Below are 21,895 nucleotides of genomic sequence, written 5' to 3'. Positions count from 1 at the left end.
AGATACAGTCAGGTTTGAGAAACACTGTGCTAGAGGGTTGCAGTTGCCAGATGATGAGCATTTTAACCTGGGTTTTTCAAGAGACAATGCCAATTCCTCGAGTGTGCAAAATAGATTCCCCTCCGGAGTTTTTAAGAAATGCCGACTGAGCCTGAGTTTCTGGGGGATGTGGTCTGGACATTGGTATTTTGTTTTAAAGGCACCCCAGGTGATTCTAATGCAAAGTCAGAATGGAGAACCAGTTAAAGCCATTTAAAACTATTCATGTCGATGAGAATCTTTCTGGACCTTTTCTTACAGGGCACTTGCATTTTGTAAGAGGTCACCTGGAAGAAGCATTCCCACTGTTTTCATTCACAGGAGAGATGAATGAGGGCACCCAGGTCACAGAGAGGCTGTGCTGGCATATATGGGGAACTCCCCACCTGGCCCCAGTAGTGACACTACACAGGGCAGATGCCACCAAATCTTGGGGTTGGTCCTGATTCCTGCCTTGCCTTAAATATTTGCTCATTAGAACCTTGGTCATTTATTTTCAAGGTCTGACTATAGCTGGCTCAGGCTGGGCAGTTTAGGCCCATCAAAAAGAGAAAAATGCTACATAGACAGGGAATTGTTGATCACAGTTTTGAGCACAGTCATCATCTAGGAGAGCCTAGATGTCTATTATATTAAGGAATAAAAGTTCCCAACCTGGCTAGGGAAAGACAGAATCTAGTGTTTCAAATGAAAATTTCCTAATTTTTCCACTTTAACAGAGCAAGAAAAAAAGCAGGATAAGGAATTTACCCAGATCTAGTCATTGCAGATAGGAAAATCTATTCAAAGATTCAGCCTGTTGAAGATGGTATGTATTAAAAACAAAACAAAACACCAACTGGGTTCTAGCAGGTCTTTTGAGAGGAATTACTTTAATGGGAATGAAATGCAGTGACCGGAATAAACAAGCAGAGTCTGTGTCCAAAGCTGCTGAGATGGATTCAGCTGGGTGTGGGGTGCGGCTGGGGTTCTGCCCTGGCTTTCATGGACCTCCCGATCCACTTGAGGAAGGAGGCAACTTTGGTATAGATGCCGTATTTTCCTTTTCTTGCACATCCCTCTCCCCAGCTGACAATCCCAGTGACAAAATAGGTGTCCTTGAATCGAGTGACATGGGGACCCCCGCTATCTCCTTGACAGGCATCTTCAGGGTTCAAGTCGTAGCCTGCACAGAACATGTTCTGGGTGATTGTAAAGCTGCTGGACAGCTTGCACGTGTTCCGGTCCACGTAGGGCACTTCCAGCATTTTGAGGGTGGTGGATGTCTGGCCTTTCTCATGGGTACGTCCAAACCCACTGACTAAGCCTGTTTTCTGAGTCATCAGCGTTGACTCGGCCCAGTCTTTCTCCGGTAGGCAGGCAGGAGCCACGTTCATCCGGAATGTGATAGGCGTCTTCAGCTTTATGACGGCGATGTCAAAGTCATAGGTTGCTTTAACAAATTTGTTGTGCTTTATTATTATATCCACTTCATGTACCATTTCATTGCCCTCTTCCTTTTCAGTGTTCCGATCACCTGGGACATGATTAAGACAAAAGGATATTCCATTTGTACCAGGGCATATACAATGTGTTTTTTTTTTTTTCTTTTACTAGGTCTAACAGAACAATTACATTGCATTTTTTTTCTTTCTTTTTTCCCAGCCCTCTGTCCCCACTGGATCATAAGCTCTGAAAAGGAAAGAACCCATATTGAATACACTTTTTTTCAGTGAAATTAGCTGAAATACCTGAGTGAGATTTTCAGGGAATAGGCTGATTGTGAGAGTCAGTAGAAGAAGACATTTCAGGAGATACAGAAGCAGGGAGAAAGCAACAGAAAGATTTCCCTGGAGTAGGACCATATCTTCTCCCTTCTGACTGCCTCCTTGATGTATATGTACATCAGGCGTACACGTGCACACGTGTGTCTGTGTGTGTGTGCATGCGCACAACATTTATTGAGTGCTCACCAGGCACAATGTTAGGTCTTTATATAAAAATTTCTAATATTTACTAGCATAGTTAAGTCAGGATTCACACTCAAGACTGCTTGATTCAAAAACTGTGTTCTTTTCATGAACACACTTGCCTTACTAGTTACTTTTTAAAGAAGTGTTTCCCTTCCTGATTAAAAAGTGGAATATGGTCACTTTAGAATATTTGAAAATATAGAGAGGCATAAAGAAGAGAATAAAAATGATCTTCAATTTCACCACATGGGGGTTTCCATTAGTGATGTTTTTTGTATGCATGTTTATTTAGTACTTCGGAAACTTTCCATTTATTCATTCTTTTGACATATATGCCTAAATATGTATTGTGCACCAGCTGAAGATCTTTTATTCTAGACGTATGCTGTCCAATATGCTGGCAGCCACCAGCCACATGTAGCAATTGAGCATTGGAACCGTGAGGAGTCAGAATTGAAAAATGCTGTAAGTATAAAATTTTAAAGACGTGGCATGAAAAAAGAATTCAAAATATCTCATTAATTTTTAAAAGTGACCACCTGTTGAAATGCTAATATTTTGGAGATGTTGGGTTAAACAAGACATCATTAAACTGAATTCAAGTTTCCTTACACTTTTTAACACATTAAAATTATATATATGGGGCAGTACAATGATGGTTCAGTGGCAGAATTCTCACCTGCCATGCCAGAGACCCGGGCTCAATTCTCAGAGCCTGACCATGTTTAAAAAAAAAATTATATATATGGCTCACATTTGTGGTTTGCATTATATTTTTATTGAACAGTATTGCTCTAGAGTCTCGTAGAGAAAAACAAGACATTAATGAAATAATCCCACAAATATAAGCGACAGGAAGTGTTTAAGAGTGGAATTTAACCAAGTCAAGGGGGTCTGGAAGGCTCCCTGAGGAAAGGACGGCTAAGAGTGGAAGGAGACTCATGCTACAGTGGAGACCTGGGGCCCAGTGAAGGAAAACAACACAGGGAGAAGGGGGCAGCTGATTTGGAAAGCTGCCATAATGTCCCCATTCTATTCCAACTCCTCACCTCTGTGAACCACACGCTGTCAGCACCCCCACCCCTGCCCCCACCACACACACACACAGGATTTTAGTATTTTTACTAGTGTTGCCAGCAAATTTTATAAGTTCTAGTGATCTGTAAAAATAAAAGTAACAAAGCAGTACCTCTTTCCACGGTACCTGAAGAGAATGTTGGGAACAGTCACTTACCTACTCTCACCCTAAATTTTTTGGTTTGGTAGAGACAGTGAGCTGCAGTGAGGACGTAGTATTCATTCAGGATGGTGCCTCCACAAAACCCTTCATTTTCCTCATTAATGAGTAGAGCCTGCAAGGAGAAAGTTGTTGGTCCCAAGCTTGTATTTGCAAAGCCAACCCAAGTTTTGGTACAATTTAGCCAACAGATTAGGTTTTATTTGAATGTCTGAGAAGAGAAATTTAAAAAGAGAGACTTTTTATATCCACAGTTCTTTTCAAGTAGTATGCCTCTCTGTCTTCTTAGTTTTAGCCTACCCTTCCGTTTCTCCTGCCTTCACTGTGTTCTCCTCACTGCCTCACGTCTGGATTAGAGCTTTATCCAGGTACCCTCAACTGATCTGCCACCAGTGAGCCTTTTCATTCCCTTCCATCCTGCCCTCTGCTGCTCTTTCCCCTACTTGAGAACTTGTGTTGTCCCCTCTTGCCTCTGGAACCAAACCTTAATTCTTTAGTTTGGAATGTAAGACCCAAACAAATTCATTCCACGTTGTCCATCAAACTCTTCCCTTACTGCTCTCCAACATGGTTCCAGTTCCGCAGTCCCCTTCCTGATCCTTAAACCACCTTGCCCTTTTCTGTGTATCCCATTGGCTGCTCCCACCTGATACTTTCAGGCTAATCTAAGTGCAACACTGTCTCCAAGAACCAGCTTATGATTTACTTCCATGGAACCTTCCCCAACTCCTACATTCTAACTCAGAGTTCTATAGCATGAGCTTAGGCATCATCATATGGTCTTGCCTTTGATTAATGGGTCCACACATTGACTGACTTAGTCATTTATTCAACAAACATGTATTACTACTAAGTGCCAAGTGCTAATGTCTTGAGGATGGCTCTCTCTTGTTTTAACTATGTCTTTCTTCACCTACTATAAACTCACTTTGACAAGAATTTACCTTTTATTTCTTCTGAATATGTTACAGTGTTCTAAAAAGTGCTGTGTACATTATATATTTCAAATATCTTTGAAAAAAATCACTGTGATGATCTGATTTGTTGTTGTTGCCCCTGCTTTATAGCCCAGACTAGGCAGATGACAGTCTTTGGAGAAAACAGTTTCCTAAACTGGTGTGGCTTCATGGACTCTGGAATGGCACAACTTTTTAAACCTATCTCCCATAGTGCACAAAATGCTACCATTAAAGATGAATTTCTTTGGAACCCTTACAGATATTCTTATAACTGATTTTCTTCCTGGTTGGCCTTTCCTGAAAGGATGTGCGAGTGAGGAATATTATATTCCATAGGAGAAAGGGCAATGACAGGGCAAGAGAGAAAATTCTCTTATTTTCTGTTTTCTTTCCCCCAAAAGCTGGGCTTACAAGTTAGGAGACAGAGTATTTTTTTTTTCTTTAATTCTCTTTTCTCTAGGGAATTTAACATCCTCTAAGTAATAGTCACTGGCTGGGTGTATTTGTAGGTCAGTGAAACTATTGTTAATAGTTCCAAAACAATTCTTAAAAAGACTTTAACGACTAGAATGAAGTAATAATTTAAAAGATATATATATAGTTTATTAACTCATAATCCAGTATTATTGTTAGTGAGGGGAACATCAAGCTTTCTAAGAACTGGACGTCACCTGTTCTTCCTAAAAATGGAGGTAAGGTACTTTGCCAAGTCTTGAACCAGGAAAACAAGAATCATAAATCACAACTGACTTGATGAGAATATTTCCTCATGAAAACCCACCTTTGCTCATGCATTCCTTCTTACTAGAGTGCCCTTCCCCTTATCTGCACCCATGGAACTCCAAAGATAACTCATATCCAGTGCCTCAAAGGTATGGACAATGTTTCTGTTCATCCAAGTTGAATTTCAATAATGTTTTCATTGGTACCACTTTTGTGATCCTTATCACACACTAACTTGAATTGTGATTATTTGGGTGGGTGTTCCCTTCCTCTCTAGATTTTAAATGTCTGTATATCAGAGAGCTAGCTTTAATGGTTTTTATAACTACGTACACCATCCACAGCACAATACCTTATATTAAATAAGTTCTCAATAAATATGTGTTGATAGAATGAATGCCAAATACATTTGATAGTGCCTTTCCTTGGGCTCTTTATAGTTGAGACAACTGTCCACCTCTGGTATAACCTCGAGGTGGGGGGAATGGGGAAGAACTGAGGTAATTTCTGAAAGTTGTTGGCAGCTCTGAAACTCTTGCTTATAGAAAAGGCCATTTTGGCTATGGACACTAAAAAATTCAAGACCACATTAGGATTGCCAGATAACATACAGGATACCTCGTTGAATTTGAATGTCAGATAAACAAATAATTTTTAGTATAGGTATATTCTATGCAATACTTAGGGGGTGACTGCCCTAAAAACATTCATTGTTTATCTCAAATTCTAATTTAACTGGGAAGTCCTGTATGCTTATTTGTTCAACCTGGCAGTCCTCTTCCAATTTGATAGTGAACAGAGTAATTTTTACTTTTGCAAACAAATGGATATGCTTCTCTCTAAGGTACTATCTGCTTCCTTAGGATTTAGATATCTTGGTAAAGCAATTTACCAAATTAGAAATGTAGTAAGAAGAGACATCATTCTGCCTCCAGTCAAACAGGAGAGGAGCTAGAGACCCTCATCCACCACGGACCGCAGGACTGTTCTCACTATCCTGCCGGCCAGTATCTGCAGCTGGAGCTGGTGCCTGATCCATTGGTTTTCCATCCAATTTCCTTATGCTGAAGTAGAAGTTTTAAAACACTTGGGAGTAGGGGCAGACATTAACTCAGGCTTTTCTCTCTCTGTACTTCACAGAACATAGCATGATCTTGGACACAGAGAAGGTACTCATTAAAAAATGTGTGACTGGAGAAGTGGTGGGGAATGGGGAGGTGACTGAGGCCCCCAGTCACTTCTTTTCCTCTCCCTAGTCTTTCTGAGCTTCTTCACTTTCTGGAGTTGAAAGTCTCCCGCAACTCCACTGACATGGAGTGAGGGGACATCCAGGTGTGCCTGAGGACGGCTGAAGTCTCCCCTGTCCTAGTGCAAACCTGGGCCTGACATTGCTGAGTCCCAGAGGGTTGGCAAGCGGTTTCTCACTTTTGTCAAGCCAGCATCTGTACTTTATCTACTTAACATGCTAACTACATGTTTTTTTGGTGCAGGTGATTCAGTTAAGGGCTGAATTGGAGATATTAAGTCACAGAGGTGACTTGGCTATAGTTACCTGCCAAGGACACTCCCCCTCTTTGCAATCCCTTCCACCCACTATGCGGGTGAGGCTGCTGTCATCCTCTTCAGAATATGTCTGGTTGATGTTAAGCAGGTCGAAAGGATTATCGGTAGGAGGCAGGTACTCGTAGTCATATGGCTCCAGTATGATGGCTTTTAGGGGACTTTCAGTGCTGTTGTCGGCCTGGGTCAGGGACCTCCTACTTCGTCTCAGAGTCAATTTTCCACAGGGATAAGGGCCTAAAAGAAAAAGAATATCCCTGAACCTTTAAGCAAAGCAAAAATTTCCCCAAACCATGCAAATAATTTGAGATGTAGTAGAAAGAATCCAAGGCACCAGGTTAGAAGGTCCAGGCATGCCATATTAATAGGAGTGCGACTTTGGGTCATATATTTCACAATTTTGAGCCTCAGTTTTCTCATCTGAAAAATAGGTGAGCAAGGATAAGAGTACTGTAGGTAACTGGGAAGGGGCAACAAGGAACTTTCTGGAGTAATAGGGGTTTGGTTACACAGGTGAATGCAGCTGACAAAACTCAGTTAATACACACCTAATATTTGTATATTGCGTTGTACGTGAATTTTACCTCTAACAAAAACACTGTAAACAAATATTGAACTCTAATTCCTGATAAGTATGCTGAAGTGTTGAAGAGAAAATGCACAGTTGTCAGCATTTTCCTTTGAACTGCATAAAAAAAATAAGATGGCTTGATGGATGGATAAGGGGGTAAATAGAGGATAGGTGTGTGATAAAGCAAGCATAGTAAAATGTTAATGACAGAATCCAGGTGGTGGGAATATGGGTACTTGCTGTAAAATTCATACTTTGCTGTTGTGTTTGAAAAATTTCCTAATGGCACGTGGAAAAAAAAAGAGGATTCCAGGCAGAAGGCACAGCATGTGCAAACAACTGGAAACATGAGAAAGGGTGCCATGGCATAGCATTGCATAATAATTTCTAAAAAAATTATAGCTAGGGGCCACAGTGGCTCAGCAGGCAAGAATGCTTGCCTGCCATGCAAGAGGACCCGGGTTCAATTCCCGGTGCCTGCCCATGTTAAAAAAAAAAAAAAAAATTATAGCTATTCTTAAAAGCACCAATTAGGAAAATAAGGCAGAGAAGGGGGCAAAGCAGGGCCAAGGAAAAACAGTGGGAAGCAGAGAGATGAAAGAAAGGAAGGCAACAGGCAAAGGGTGAGGCAGAGGAAGGGAGAGGAATGGCAAAGATCAGGAAAGATAAGAAAGGGAAACAACAGCTTTGAAAATAGATTTCAAGTGTGTTTGTAGAAAATCAATTTTGTATTTATTTCTGCCCCGGACCTGAAAGTAATTCCCCACCTTTCCATAGACTCTGGTGAATTTTTCAGCTTGAGATAAAGCACTCTTCAGCCTAGAGTTTATTAGTTCTGTGGCCATTAGAGTAAGTTAATATTTGCAATCACTGCCCATCAAAATTCTCAATAGCATGTCCATGATTTAGAACAGACCTTTTTGTATTAGGAAGCTGTTTTTCTGATTTTATTTTCCAACATTAAATTTTATTTTAAAATAATTTTTTATTACTCCTGGAAGTAAAAAAAAATTGCATACATATGAAGAAATTACTTCTGCTAAAATTTTTTTTATTAGAGAAGCTATGGGTTTAGCTAAAATATTTTTTAATCAACTTAAGCTTAATGGTTCATTAACAATGATTTAATGTTACATAATTGAAGTAATACTTGAAGAGTATATTTGGAGTCAGTTTCTAAAAATTATCTTTTAAAATATTTTTTTCAGTGGTCCTTGGGCTGGTTTGAAAGTGTCGTCTACCCCAGAAAAGCCATGTCCTTTAATCCTGATTTAATATCATAGGGTGGAAACCTTTGATTAGATTACTTCCCTGGAGATGTGGCACACCCAATTGTAGGTGTGGCCTTTTCATTAGACAGAGATGTTACTCTGCCCATTCAAGGTACGTCTTGATTGGTTTACTGGAGTCCTTTTAAAGGGAGACATTTTGGAGAAAACACAGTTGCTTCAGTGGCAACAGAGATACAGATATTTGAGGATGCTTGGAGTGCCAACAGAGGAAGCAGGTGCCTAGACACGGCCATTTGGAAATGCAGAGCCCAGAAGCCATCACTATGTGCCTTCTCATGAGATGCTAAGGAAGCTAGAACACAGAGTTGTGTTCTGGAGGAGCTAAGTGAAGGCCCACAGATGCTTAGAGAGGAAACCACTGGCATCAGAAGCTGAAAGCAGCAGAACAAGGACCGGCAGATGCCACCCACATATGTGCCTTCCCATGTGACAGATATTGGCCTTCCTTGAATCAAGATATCTTGTTCTGGAGGCTTAATTTGGGCATTTTTATGGCCTTAGAACTGTAAACTTGTTACTTAATAGATTCCCTTTTAAAAAGCCATTCCATTTCTGGTATATTGTATTCTGTCAGCATTTAGCAAACTAAAGCAGTCCTGAAGGAAGAATAGATGAGAGGAATAGTAACAAAATTCTTTAGACATAATAAAAGATAGTCATTGCAGCCTACTGAGGAGAGAGTCATGTTAGGAGCTGTAGAGCTGGGCTTCTCAAGCTTTAATGTGCACGTGAATCAGCTGGGGCTCTTGTTAAGATGCAGATACGGATACAGCAGGTCTATGTGGAGACCGACTCTGCTGGCTCCCAGGTGATGCCAAAGCTGTTGGTCAGAGGAGAAGTAGACCAAATTAAGCATGAGGACAGGCTTCTGGGAGATTCTATGGCCTGTGCTAGCCTCTGCACCAGAGGAGGGCCTGATTGTCTGGATAAGATCAATTTAGTAATTTATTATTGTGTCTAAAGATAGGAAAACTCATCTACATCTAGGGACCTAACCTCAGTTTCACTCAGTCCCTGTTCTAGGTTTTCATCTTCTTTGAGACCCTGACCTATATTCATTAAAGCCCGGCTTTTAACGACTAAAAGAAAAATAATTCAATCAACATTAGGGGGTAGGGATTAAAATCAGTTATTGAGGTCCTTCTGGTTCTCTATGTCTTGGTCCACCTCCCCTTCTCACCCCAGTAGGCCCCTCCTGCCCCACACTTCCACGTTTCTGACCCCTTCTGATGGAGCTTCTAATGATCAAACATCCATTGTCCCCCATTGCGCTCCCCAGCACTTAGCCACAGCAATCCAGAACTTCAGGACTCTTTAAGCCCCCACTGATCCATAGGGGAACAGGACATTTGAGTTGCCCTTTGCATTGACTAGTCATCACTCAATTATTGAGGGTCATTTAGGGTTTGCTATGTGCCAGGCATTGTGCAAGTTTCTTTACATGCATCATCTCCTACTTTTATATTCACTCAAGGAGTTAGGTAATATTGCCATTTTTCAAATAAAGAAACAAATTAAATAATGCACCTGGTTCACAGAGATAATGGACTTGTCTTTTTCCAAACCCTGCAGTCTTCATGTCCGAACACAATTACCGGAGCACAAAGCACCAGGTGCTCTTGTTCTCCTGGCCCCCATCACCTGCCAACCCCCAGGGTGGGACCATCCTCACCCACCCAGCACCAGCATTTGCTTCCCTCATTCTGGAGACTCAGCGGCCACGCTGCACCCCCATAGCCCTGCTGTGTGGTGTGGCCTCAAATACTCTTCTTACCTGTGGAGATGCAGGACTTGCCGTTGTCACCCAGGATGTACCCACTGGCACAGGAACACATCACAGAGTTCTGCTCTTCTCTGCAGAACTGGTCACAGTCCCCATTGTCCACGCTGCAGAGCTTCCGTGTGGCTGCATGAGAGAGATGCACATTGGCCCTCAGGACATGACCAGGGAAACAGGCTGAGGCTGTGGGAATGCGGCCTTCCTCAGAAGGAAGGAAAGCAGCACCCATGGGAGTGGGAGACAGGTCGGCACCACCTATGTCCCATCCCACCCCCCAGCACCTGGGCAGGCTGCCAAGCTAGGACAGAGAGTGAAGAACCACAAGAGAAGCTTTGGTAGGGCTAGATGCCACATCATGTGTTCCAGTACAAACGGGCACGACCGTCAAGAGCAGACTTGAGGGGCTGAGGTAACTACAAATTCAGTGGGAGCCCTTTTAAAACTCCTACTGCCCCACAAACAGCATGTAAGGGGACAGATGGCCCTGCCATGGTCTGTACTGGCCAAAGCATAGTGCTGGCTTCTAGACTTTGGAAGGACTTAAGAAACCTGAGCATTCCTAGTCAGTGGGTCCACAAGGCTGGGGACAGTGGCAAATAGTGTGCTAGGGGGAAAGTTCCAAGGAAGGGAGAGCATGCATTTTTAAGAAGGACATTCTCTTCAGAGTGCTGTCCTCAATGGGACGGTTTGCCTGGGAGAAGAGTGAGCTCTCTGAGGACCACTGAGGCTGAGGCCAGGGTGGCCTCAGATGTCCCTCCCAACCCCAAGGCTCCTTGAATCTCTGTGGAACAAAGGCACCCAGTAAACTCAAGGCATGGGCTTCCTCTGGGCGGGTAGGTGGGATGGAGACTAAACTAACCTTTTCTTCATCTTCAGCCTCATTTGTGGTTTGGTTCCAGGCTATGCTTGCTCACCTTTCTGTGAAAACTCTGCTAGGGTATGAAGCCTGCCAAATATTTATTCACAGACCTAATACTTAGAGATGGTTTCCCTCAGGAAATTCTATTTCAGAGGAGTTAGTTTCTTCACTCAAATATTATCAGCTACTGAGGCCACTAGACTTAAGCCCAGCCCAAAGGCGCCAGGCACCAAGAGGGGCCTCGCTTAGTCTAAGCTGGGGATATATCAAACTTGGGTCACGGTAAATTATACTTTGACTCTGGGTGCTCTGCATTTAGGTGAGGTTTCCTTTGAAAGTCCAACTCTCTTCACTCATTTTGCCAACCAAAAAAAAAAAAACAAAACAGTAAGTTAGTACCCACCACGTGCCAGATATCACACTGGGCACTGATAAACAAGACCAGGCTCCTGCCCTCAAGGAACGGTGCTTAAGGTGGTCTAGGACCTTTCTAACACCTGAAATGCTGCAGAGAGTCCAGTCAAGCTGGAGGGAAAGGATGGGGAACGTGGAGACTGAGAACAGGACTGCAGTTCTGATAGGAAGGAAGGGCAGGCAGTGAAGTGGTTAAGAACGGACATCCTGGAGTCAGGCAGACCCAAGTTCAAATCCTGCCCTTCCTTTTGCTAGCTGTGTTGTCTCTGGGCAAGTTATTTAAACTCTATGGGCCTCGTTTTCCTCATTTGTAAAATAGTTGCAATAAAGCCACCTCATAGGGTGGTAATAAGAGAACCTTCATAAGCTCTTCATCCAGTGTCTCGACACTGAGATGTGGCTCCCTCAACAAATGCCAGGATTCTCGACAAATGGTCCCTAACCAATGGGACCTTAAGGCCAGGCTGAGCACATCCTCTGGCAGCTTAGTAGCAGCACAAAAGAGGGAAGACAGAACCAGTCTTCTCTATACATACATACATACATACATATATACATATATAATATTGAATTTCAAGCTCACATTAATGGTGCAAGCTTATGGTAATTTACATTTCTCTGTTTTGGTTTTGACTAAAAAATAATTACAATGCAAAGATCAAACATTAATGGGATTTTAGAAAACATTCATAATAGACTTGGGAATCTATTCAACATTATGTTTAAGTAAGTCAAATGGTATGCAAGAGAGATAACTTTTGACCTTTAATGGAATGATATATAGTTGATATTCTCTTTGAAAATTAATCCAATTTCAACCATACTGTAAAGATGATGAGACTAAGTAACTTAAAACAAATGCACATCTTTCTCCTTATAGGAAACTGGTCCAATACTAACTTAATTTTTATGAAAAAATTTAATCACCATAATTAAAGAAAATAGTGTTTTCCATATAGAATTAACTAAATGTATTATTTTTTTTATTTGGCTAATCCCAACTATTTAACACTGACATTTGTATTGACGAAGTTAACTAAAAGAAGGTGATTTAGATTCACAACAAATGATCACAAGGAATATGAAAACAGTGACGAGAAATACATTTTACTCCAAGGAAAACAGAGAGTTAATTTTTTGTTCATCTACTAAAGGATTGTATACTTAGTGAATGTGCTGCAGTGTCCTTCAGAGGACTAGAGAAGTGAGCATGTGCATCTCTCTCATTGGACCCCCAAACTGAATGACTTGGACGACATATTTTGAACTTTTCTTTATTTTTTTTGCTATGACTTTAACGGCACAATATACTAGAGCATAGGCTTTACTTTATAAATTAGAAATAACACAAATATAATATTGTTTCATTAGGATCTTAGTTCCTTCCCTCTTTCCCATCTTTAACTTTTTAGGTCATTCTGATGTTAACATACAAGAAGAAAAAGAACCTACGTAATTCACAGTTTTTGCCTTCGAATTCCTCCGGGCACATGCAGGTGTACTCCCCGATCCCATCTTTGCACTTGCCCTGGTTATGGCAAGGACTGCTCTCACACTGGTCCCCATCTGCAAAGAAAAGATTTGGAAACCAAAGTTTGCAGACAATTTTCATCATAATGGAAAGAATTTTGCCATGTTGATCTTGGCACACAGTTTTCGGATAACTTGAAAGTACTTGAAATTGCTTCCTGTTTGCCTGTACACTGTCCCTCCTATCTGCACTTCATTTTCTCACCACCTTTTGTGGCTGTGTGTACGTGATGCCCTCTATTTGGGGACTTGGCAATCTTCTGCTTGTCTAACTGGACCATTGATTGAGTTTTCCAAATTTTGCTGAGATGTTTTAAAGTGTACTTACAGCCAGAGTGAGGAAGTCTGGGCTGGTGACCACGTAAGACCAGGTGGAAGGACAAAACATGGTGAGAGCTTTATGCTCATTTATGGGCTGAGTTTTGGCAAGAGGGTAGGCTCAAATTTCTTTCCAAATGATTTTGGGGTAAAATGAGAATGCAAAGATTAATGTCCAATACTAACATGGGACTTCACATTTCTTGGAGGAATTACATGATCTAATTTAGAGATAGGTCAGATTGTCTTTTTGAGAAATTCAAATACTGTTACTGAAATGAAAACTAGTCAAGATGAATAACCATTTAAACTGGTATAAGCATTAAACCAAAGTGGTTACCTTATTTAGGGACCCAGTATTTCCCCAGACTCTATATTTTGTCCCTACCTAAAACACTTGGACTAAAAATTTACCATGGATTTTGATATCCTTGAACAAGACTGAACTGATTTAAATCTATATCTATTTAAGTAAACTACAAAATTAGAATTACTGCCAAATAGCTATTAAAAAAACTATTTTACAATAACATTTTGGAAACACTGAGAGGGGAAAAGTCTTAAATGAATAGCTCACCTTTATATTTATTCCAGAATTCATTCTAAAAGAGGGAAAAAAAGGTTTAAAAGTATATTAGGGAAAATATATTTTACACCAATAAAAATCATACCCCCAATTCATCCCGAATAGGATATTTTCCCAAACTGAGTTGACCTTCTAGAACAATTTGTTCTAGAACTATTAAATCTAAAAAGAAATGCTATTCTGAGCTTCTGTATCTAGAAAGCTTCTGGCTCAATCATTTTAAATGTACCACTTTTGTTGAATATTGAAAATTCACCTTCAAGATAATCACCAAAAAACTGATAGTACCAAAAATAGTTTGCTTTTATTAGTGAATGGCTTTTTTCTTTTTCTTTTTTTTTGCATGGGCAGGCACCGGGAATTGAACCTGGGTCTCTGGCATTGCAGGCAAGAACTCTGCCTGCTGAGCCACTATGGCCCACCCTAGGGAATGGCTTTTAATTAAGATGCCTGACTCAAAGATTCAATGAAGGATCAAATGCTTGGTGAATAATCTTTATGTTAGCTGGAAAAGCACCCATTGATAATCAGCTTAAAACAGGACATCAAGAGTTTATATTCATCATATCCTTTAAAAACATTTTTTCCTGTGTTTTAAAAATTTTATTTAAAAAATTACCCATAATAAAATAGACTTTTTTAGTGTACAACTCTATGAATTTCTACATGTGCATAGATTCATGTGACCTCCACCACAATCAGGAAACAACAATTCCATCATCCCCAGAACTTTCTCATGCTATCCCCACCAACCCCACCTATTCTTTGTAACCCCCACCCTTAACCCACATCACCAATAATTTGCCCTCTATCTCTATATGACTTTTCGAGAATGTCACAGAAAATGGAATCATGCATTGTGTAACCTTGTGAGATTGACTTCTTTCTTTCAGCATAATGCCTTTGAAATTCATCCAAGTTATATGTATGCCAATAGTTTGTTCCTTTTATTGCTGAGTAGTATTCCATTGCAAGGATTACTACAGCTTGTTTATCTATTCACCCCAAAAAAACCATTGTGGTATTTCTAGTTTGGAGCAATTATGAATAGAATTGCTATAAACATGCACAAATTTTCATGTGACCATAACTTTTCACTTCTCTAGGGAAAAAATATACAGGAATGGGACTGCTGAGTCATATGTTAAGTTTATATAATTTGATAAGAAACTGTCAAAATTGTTTTATAGAGTGGCTGTACTATTTTGTATTCTTACAAGCAATGTATGAAGAGTTCCAGTTGTTTTGCATCTTCATGGTAATTGTCAGTATTTTTATTCTATCAGTATGTAGAGACATTTTATCATACTTTAAATTTGCATTTCTGTAATGACTAATGATATTGAATATTTCTTCATGTGCTTATTTGTCATCCACATATCCTTTTTGGTGAAGAGTCTGTTCACGTCTTTTGCTTGCTAAATTTGAGTGATTTTCTTCTGTTGAGTCGTGAGACTCTTTTACATATTCTGAATACCAGTCTTTCTCAGATATTTTTCTCAGTCTATACTTTGTCTTCATTCTCTTAACTGTTTTTTGTCATCGAGCAATAGTTTTATCCATGTCCAGTTTATCCATTTTTTCTTTTATGGATTGTGCTTCTGGTGTCATGACTAACAACTTTTTGCTTAACCGCAATTCATGAAAATTTTCTCCTAAAGGTTTTATGATTTACCTTGAGATCTGTAATCCATTTTGAGTTAAGTTTTGTATGAGTTGTACAGTTTAGGTCAAGGTTAATTTTTTTTGCATACAGATATACAATTGTTCAAATATTATTTGTTGAAAAGACAATTCTCCATTAAATTGCTTTTGTCAAAAGTCAGTTGGCCATTTTTGCATGTGTCTGTCTCTGGGCTTCCATTCTGTTGCACTGATCTATGTGTCTATTCCTTCATCAATGTCACACATTCATACCACAGTGCTCAATGTAGATTTATTGTAAGTCTTAAAATTGGGTAATGTGATTCTTTCAACTTTACTCTTCTATTTCAAAATTATTTTGATTCCTTCCTATTCTAATTCTTTTGTCTTTCCATAGGAATTTTAGCATCTGCTTGTTTATGTCAACAAAAACAACCCTGCTGGAATTTTGATTGTCACTGTATTAAATTCATAGATCATATTGGGAAGACTGGACATCTTTACTGTGTGGAGTTTTTCTACTCATGAACATGGTATATCTCTTCATTTCTTTTTTTGGTCCTCTTTGTTTTTTCTTATAAACATTTTGTATATTTTAGCACACATATCCTGTACATGTTTTATTCTATTTATATCTAAGCACTTCATTTTCTTTGGAGCAATTGTGTATTTTTTACACATTTTGGAGCAAAATGGTATTTTAAAAATTTTTGATTTCCAACTGTACATTGCTCATAAACAGAAATATTATTACATTTTTGTTTGCTGATCTTGTATTGCTACCTTGCTAAAATTCTAGGTGTTTTTTTATAGAATTCTTGGGATTTTGTATGTAGGTTATCATGCAGTTTGCAAGTAAGGATAGTTTTATTTCTTCCTTTCCAATCGTATGTCTTTTTGTTTTTGTTTTTTTTTTTACGTATTGCTAGGCCTTCCTTATGGCTAGGACTTTCAGTATGATGTTGAATCAAAGTATTGAGAATGGATATCCCTGCCTTTTCAGAATAATAGTAGGCAAACATTCAATTTTCACCATTAAATGTGATGTTAACTGTAGGCTCCTTGTAGGTCTTCTTTATCAGATTGGTGAAGTTCCTTTCTATTTATAGTCTGCTGCTAGGTTTTTATCATGAATGGATATTGAATTTTGTCAAGTGCTTTTTCTGATCAATCAATATGATTATTCTTCTTTAAATTGTTAATATGGTGGGTTGCATTGGTTGTTTTTCAAAAATCCAACCAGCTTGCATACCTGGGATAAACCCTACTTGGTTGTGGTATATTATTCTTTTTTATTATATTGCTGGGTTAGATTTGCTAATATTTTGTTCAGGATTTTTATGTTTGGTTTCACGGAGACAGTGTCGTGTATTTCTCTCTCTCTCTTTGTTTTTTTTTAACTATCTTAATGTGATTTTGGTATCTGGCCTACTTAAAAAAAAAAGTAGAGAAGTGTTCCTTCTATTTTTGGGAAGAGATTGTATAAACTGATTTTTTTTTTTCTTAAAAGCTTGGTAAAATTCACCAGTGAAACCACCTGGACTTGAAAATTTCTTTTTCACAAAGTTTTAAACTAAGAAATTATATTCACAATATCTCTTCATCTTGAGTGTGTTTTGGTGGTTTGCAATTTTGAGGAATTGGCCTATTACATCTAAGTTATCAAATTTATGGGTGCAGAGTTGTTCATGATATTCTCTAATTATTCTATTAATATCTTCACGGTCTGCAATAATATCCCGTCTTTCATTTCCGATATTAATTTGCATGCTATCTCTCTTTGTCAGGTAAGTTTCCTAAAGATATTAATTTTATTGACTTTCTCTTAGGTTTTTGTATTCAATTTCATTGGTTTCTGCTCTTTATTATTTCCTTCTTTTGGTTGCTTTGGGTTTATGGTTCTCTTTTCTTAGTTTCTTAAGGTGGAAGCTTAGATGGTCAATTTGAGACCCTTCTTTTTCAATATAAGCATTTAGTGTTATAAAATTTCATCTAAGTACTGCTTAAGCTCTTCCCATAGATTTTATACGTTGTTTGTTAATTTTATTTCAAAATATTTTCTAATTTCTCCTGAGATTTGACCCATGGAGTGTTTATCAGTGTCTTGTTTAATTTTCAAGTGCTTAGAGATTTTCCTGTTATTGATTTTTCATTCAATTCCATTATAGTCAGAAAACATAGTTTATGATCTCAATTATTTTAAATTTGTTAAGGTTTGTTTTATGATGCAGGATATGGCCTATCTTGGTGAAAATTGCATGGGTCCTTGAAAAGAAAGTGTATTCTGCTATTATTGTGTCAACTCTTCTGTGAATGGCAATTGGATTCAGGTCAAGTGGCAAGAAAACTGGAGGGGAAAAGTGGTAAACTCATTGTCAGTTCCATAGTACTTTGAATTCTAACCTTTATCCTCAACATACTTGCTGCTATTTATGTTTCAGAGTCCTTGCATAGCTGTTCCAGGTTTTATAGCTGCAGTGGGAGAGGAATTAATGTGCTAGGTCCACCTTGCTTGGAACTAGGACTTGCTCATAGCCTTTGATTCAGTAATTCTTCTCTGGAGAAGCCATTCTTAGGAGATAATCCAAAAGGAATATATGTGTGTGCATCTGCATAACAGCACTATGTAGAAATAATTTAGCCAAAATATAAGGATAGTAAATACATCCTTATATAAACAAAATAATTAACACTTTCAAAAAGTCAGGAAAAGTGTTTGGGAAATGGAACTGAGGAAAAAAGTAGAACATGAAATTGGATCTTCATTACAATTCTGTTTTGTTAAAAAATTGTATATGTATATACATAAATATACATACAATTTCATAAAAATGGAAACAATTACTGAAATTATGAATACTTTTAAAAATAGACATTTTACTTTATGGTTAAAACTGATTTTAAAATACTTTGAAACGTTCTTATAAACCTTACTGATTTGGGGTACATACTTTCCCCTCAGTTTTCCCATCCATAAAACGAGTTTATGTGCCTCCCAGGTTTGTTAGGAGACAGTATGAATACCTTTGCAAATAGTAAAATAAATTCTAATCAAGGTAAGTCTTATTATTTGAGCCTCTTCCGCCAATTCTCCACCTAGAAACCCCCTTGTACTGAGCTGCCCTCTCCCCCTTGCAGAGAGTACAAATAAGAATGAGCAATTCAGTTGGAAGCCCGGCATGAAAGATATACTGTCAATCTCAAATAGATATACCCCAATGTGATTAGATGGGAATAAGAAAGAGCCAAGTGATCAGCCTCCACTTGGAGCATTTGGAATGGACCGGGCATGGTGTAGAGCTGGCATCCCTGTCTCATTAACCCTTACCGTTTGTACGTCGTCTTCAAAGACTTCTCGGGCCTCTTCAAATGAGCATGTCTCTTCCATACACTCTCTCTCAAGGTTTCCTTTCTTCATCTCTTCTAAAAATGAATTTGCCCTCCTGACCCTTGCCAGGACATTGTTGGCATGTTCCCGTTTAATGAACACTAGAAGCCAGTGAAGGACACAATGTTGACAGGAGCTTTGCTGGCTTTACCCACTCTTCCCCACCACCTGTAGGGTCACCAGCACGTCCTCACCCATCTCCAAGCTGCAAAAGGGTGAAAATGCACTTTCCCTCTTGCATGAAGAAAGCAGGGAGGGGAATGCTAGCTCCCCTCATGACTCCTTCATGAGTTAAACCATAAAGCACCTCTTCTAGACCCTATGGCTCTTCTCTGGAGGAGGAAAGGTGGGAGGTATGATACTGTTTAAAGTTACAACCCACTATAAACAGTGCATTATCTATCACGTCCCAGGCTACACACACACAGACTCAACTAAAATAGAAGTTTCAAGAGCTGGCTGCACATGTTACTCTGATTTTGTCTATTTGGTTCTGTTCTAGCTCATTTTTTTAAGTGCTGGTCACAACCCACAAAATTGGTTTCATGACTCAACAGACGAGTCTTGCTGATTAAGGCACCCTGGATTAGAGAACCCCTATGGTCCTTTCTACAGAGTTATTTAAGTCCGTATTATCTCCCACCTCTCTGATTGTCCCTCCTCTGCCTCTCAGTCACCACCCCCTCTTCCTCTTTCCATTGTGAGGATGGAAGTCCCTTGAGATTCTTTTCTTGGCCCTTGGTGCAGACTTTTGTCCTGAGTTCCTTATTTTCAACTGTCTCATCATGATGAATGTCTCCCCTGACTTTGAACTCCCCATTTCTAAAACTCAAAAAACAGACTTCAGAATCAAGTCTTGAGGTTCAAATACATCTTGGTCACCTACTACTTACTACTGGAAAATGGGAATTAAATACCCTGCTTCTCAGAGTTGTTTTTAAAAAGTGTTTAAAACTCCTGGCACTGAGTTTTGTATACCCTGGCACTCAGTACATGTTAACTTCATTTCTTCTTCAAATTACCCTCCCTTCCAAAACCCCATTCTTTCAGTGACACCTACATTACCCCAAAGTAATTTAACACAAGGTTCAAACTTGCTATGTGCTGACCCTCCTTATTGCTCTCTGTATTCAATCCATTCCCAAGCCTTGCTCTGTAAGCTTCTCCTTTGAAATGCAGCTTCCACTTTATTCCACATACAAACAAGTCCCAGTGTTTTATCCTGCATGCCTGTTCTTCTTGCACTCCTCTTTTCCTGGCTCTCAGGATGGAATTATACCATAACCTCAGGCCTGGTATCTGAGCCTTAGTCCAGTGTTTTAAAAATTGTGCCTCATGGACCACCCACATTCTAGGCTGGAACCTGGAAAATCCCCAGCTCTTCTCATTGCACAGAGGTTTGCAACTACCTGCATCCTTTATCCCTTTCATATAGCTTGCATCCTTGCTGCCAGATTAGTCTAAGCTTAACCGGCCTCTTTTAGTTTTCTCCTATTCATCCTTTCCCCACTCTCTGGTGGTTTTTTTTTTTTCCCTCATTTTTACCACTTACTACATTGTGGCCCCTTCTGTGAGGCGTGGGTTCCTTGTTTGCTCCTCAGTACTCTGCAACTTTCACTTTATCCCACATACAAGCAAGTCCCAGAGAGATGCTGCCTGCTGCCCCCTACTTTCCCCTCTCCCTGAGCTTTGCATTTGCTCCCCTTTCTGGGACTTCTTTTTTGGACAGCCCAGGGTCCTGGATGACCCAGAGGGCCTCGTGTGTCCAGTCTTGCATTTTGTAACTCCTTCTCCAGGCCTGGGGCGGCCTGAGGTGGGTGGCATCACTCTCCTTTGTCTTTCTCTTTTTGCTGCCTTGGAAGGGCCCCCTGTCTGTTGGGCCCCCCTCATCCCCGCCCCTCCTGCCGGTTCTCCTCAGCTTCTCGGGGCAGTCAAAGGCTGAACTTCTCTCTGTCTCTCCCTCTGTTATCGCGTTCACTTCCTCTCTCTTTTCCTCTCTCTGTCTAGTTGTGTCTGTCTGTGTTCTTTGACCTGCCCATCTGACTCGCACCCAAAGAAAGAAGCAGCTGGTTCTGAGTATACTCATGCCTAGAAAATGGGGAGCCCGGCTGTCTCGCACCAGCCTTTAATAGAAGAAAGGGGACATCCCCTACCCCGCTGCTGAGCTCCTTGGGTATCAGCCCGCCTCCTCCCCCTTCCTTCATGCCTCCCATTGGGGAGACACATCTGCATTCATGCCGGGCAAGCTCGGAAGGGTGGGTGCTTACCACTTCCCCCAGGCCGCAGGAGGCCGGCCACCAGGGCACCCAGCAGGGCCAGGCGCAGCCTGCTCGCCATGGTGCTTGGCTGAGGAGCGCCTTCTTCTGTCCTGCGCTGGGACAGGCCGTCCCGGGCAAGGTTCAGCGCACGCTGGCTTCCCAGGGTGGCTTGTTGTCCTTCTGCTCTCGCAGCCTCCTGATTGGCGCGCGGGGCCTCCCGGTGATGTCAGGCAGCGTGGCTCAGGTTTCGTCGGTCACCCTGGCCAGGACCCGCCTCTGTCGGCCCCATTTCAGACCCGGGCAACCCCGGAGGATGCGCCCCCCGCCCCCATCATCCCCGTCACGGGGGAGGTTCTTTTTGTCCTAAAAAGAGCTAAAAACATTGTTTCATGCTCGTTTTATAGTTTTCAGAGATGTTTATGTTTAACTCTCACCATCACTGAAAAAAGGCAAGTTTTACTTTTCTCATCTTTTTTTTCCCCCCCAGAGCAGAAATCGAGGTTTAGAGACAAGGTTAAACATTAACCCAAGGTTATCCGTGGTGGACGTGGGATTTGAAGCCAAGTCTATTTGCCACACATCCCATTGCTTTGTCCTCAGTGTCAAATGGCCCTTTCTCTCAGGGGCCTCATCACCTGGGCAGTATCAGTCCGTGCCCTGAGCACGCGGCCACACAGGGCTCCACAGACGGGCCTCCGGCCAGAGGGTTCTCTTACCTGCGCTTCTCCTGTCTGCAGCCTTGTGCCCCACCTCCCTGGTCCACCTGCCAAAATACTAGGAGCTCT

At 40.6% G+C, this 21,895-nt stretch overlaps 1 protein-coding gene across 1 annotated transcript; it reads right to left on the bottom strand.

The window, feature by feature from the left end:
* Window positions 1-882: 882 nt before the first annotated feature.
* Window positions 883-21,311, bottom strand: F10 (coagulation factor X). Its single transcript, XM_077158729.1, has 8 exons — window positions 21,120-21,311; window positions 18,793-18,953; window positions 13,812-13,836; window positions 12,839-12,952; window positions 10,108-10,239; window positions 6,463-6,707; window positions 3,226-3,343; window positions 883-1,555 (listed from the first exon to the last, which is right to left on the bottom strand). The coding sequence occupies exons 1-8, from the start codon at window positions 21,187-21,189 to the stop codon at window positions 981-983; spliced, it is 1,440 nt and encodes a 479-aa protein (XP_077014844.1). The 5' UTR covers window positions 21,190-21,311; the 3' UTR covers window positions 883-980.
* Window positions 21,312-21,895: the final 584 nt, after the last annotated feature.

Source organism: Tamandua tetradactyla, chromosome 4 (assembly GCF_023851605.1).
Source record: "Tamandua tetradactyla isolate mTamTet1 chromosome 4, mTamTet1.pri, whole genome shotgun sequence".
NCBI classification, from domain to species: Eukaryota; Metazoa; Chordata; class Mammalia; order Pilosa; family Myrmecophagidae; genus Tamandua; species Tamandua tetradactyla.
This window is presented reverse-complemented; position numbering and strand designations above follow the sequence as displayed.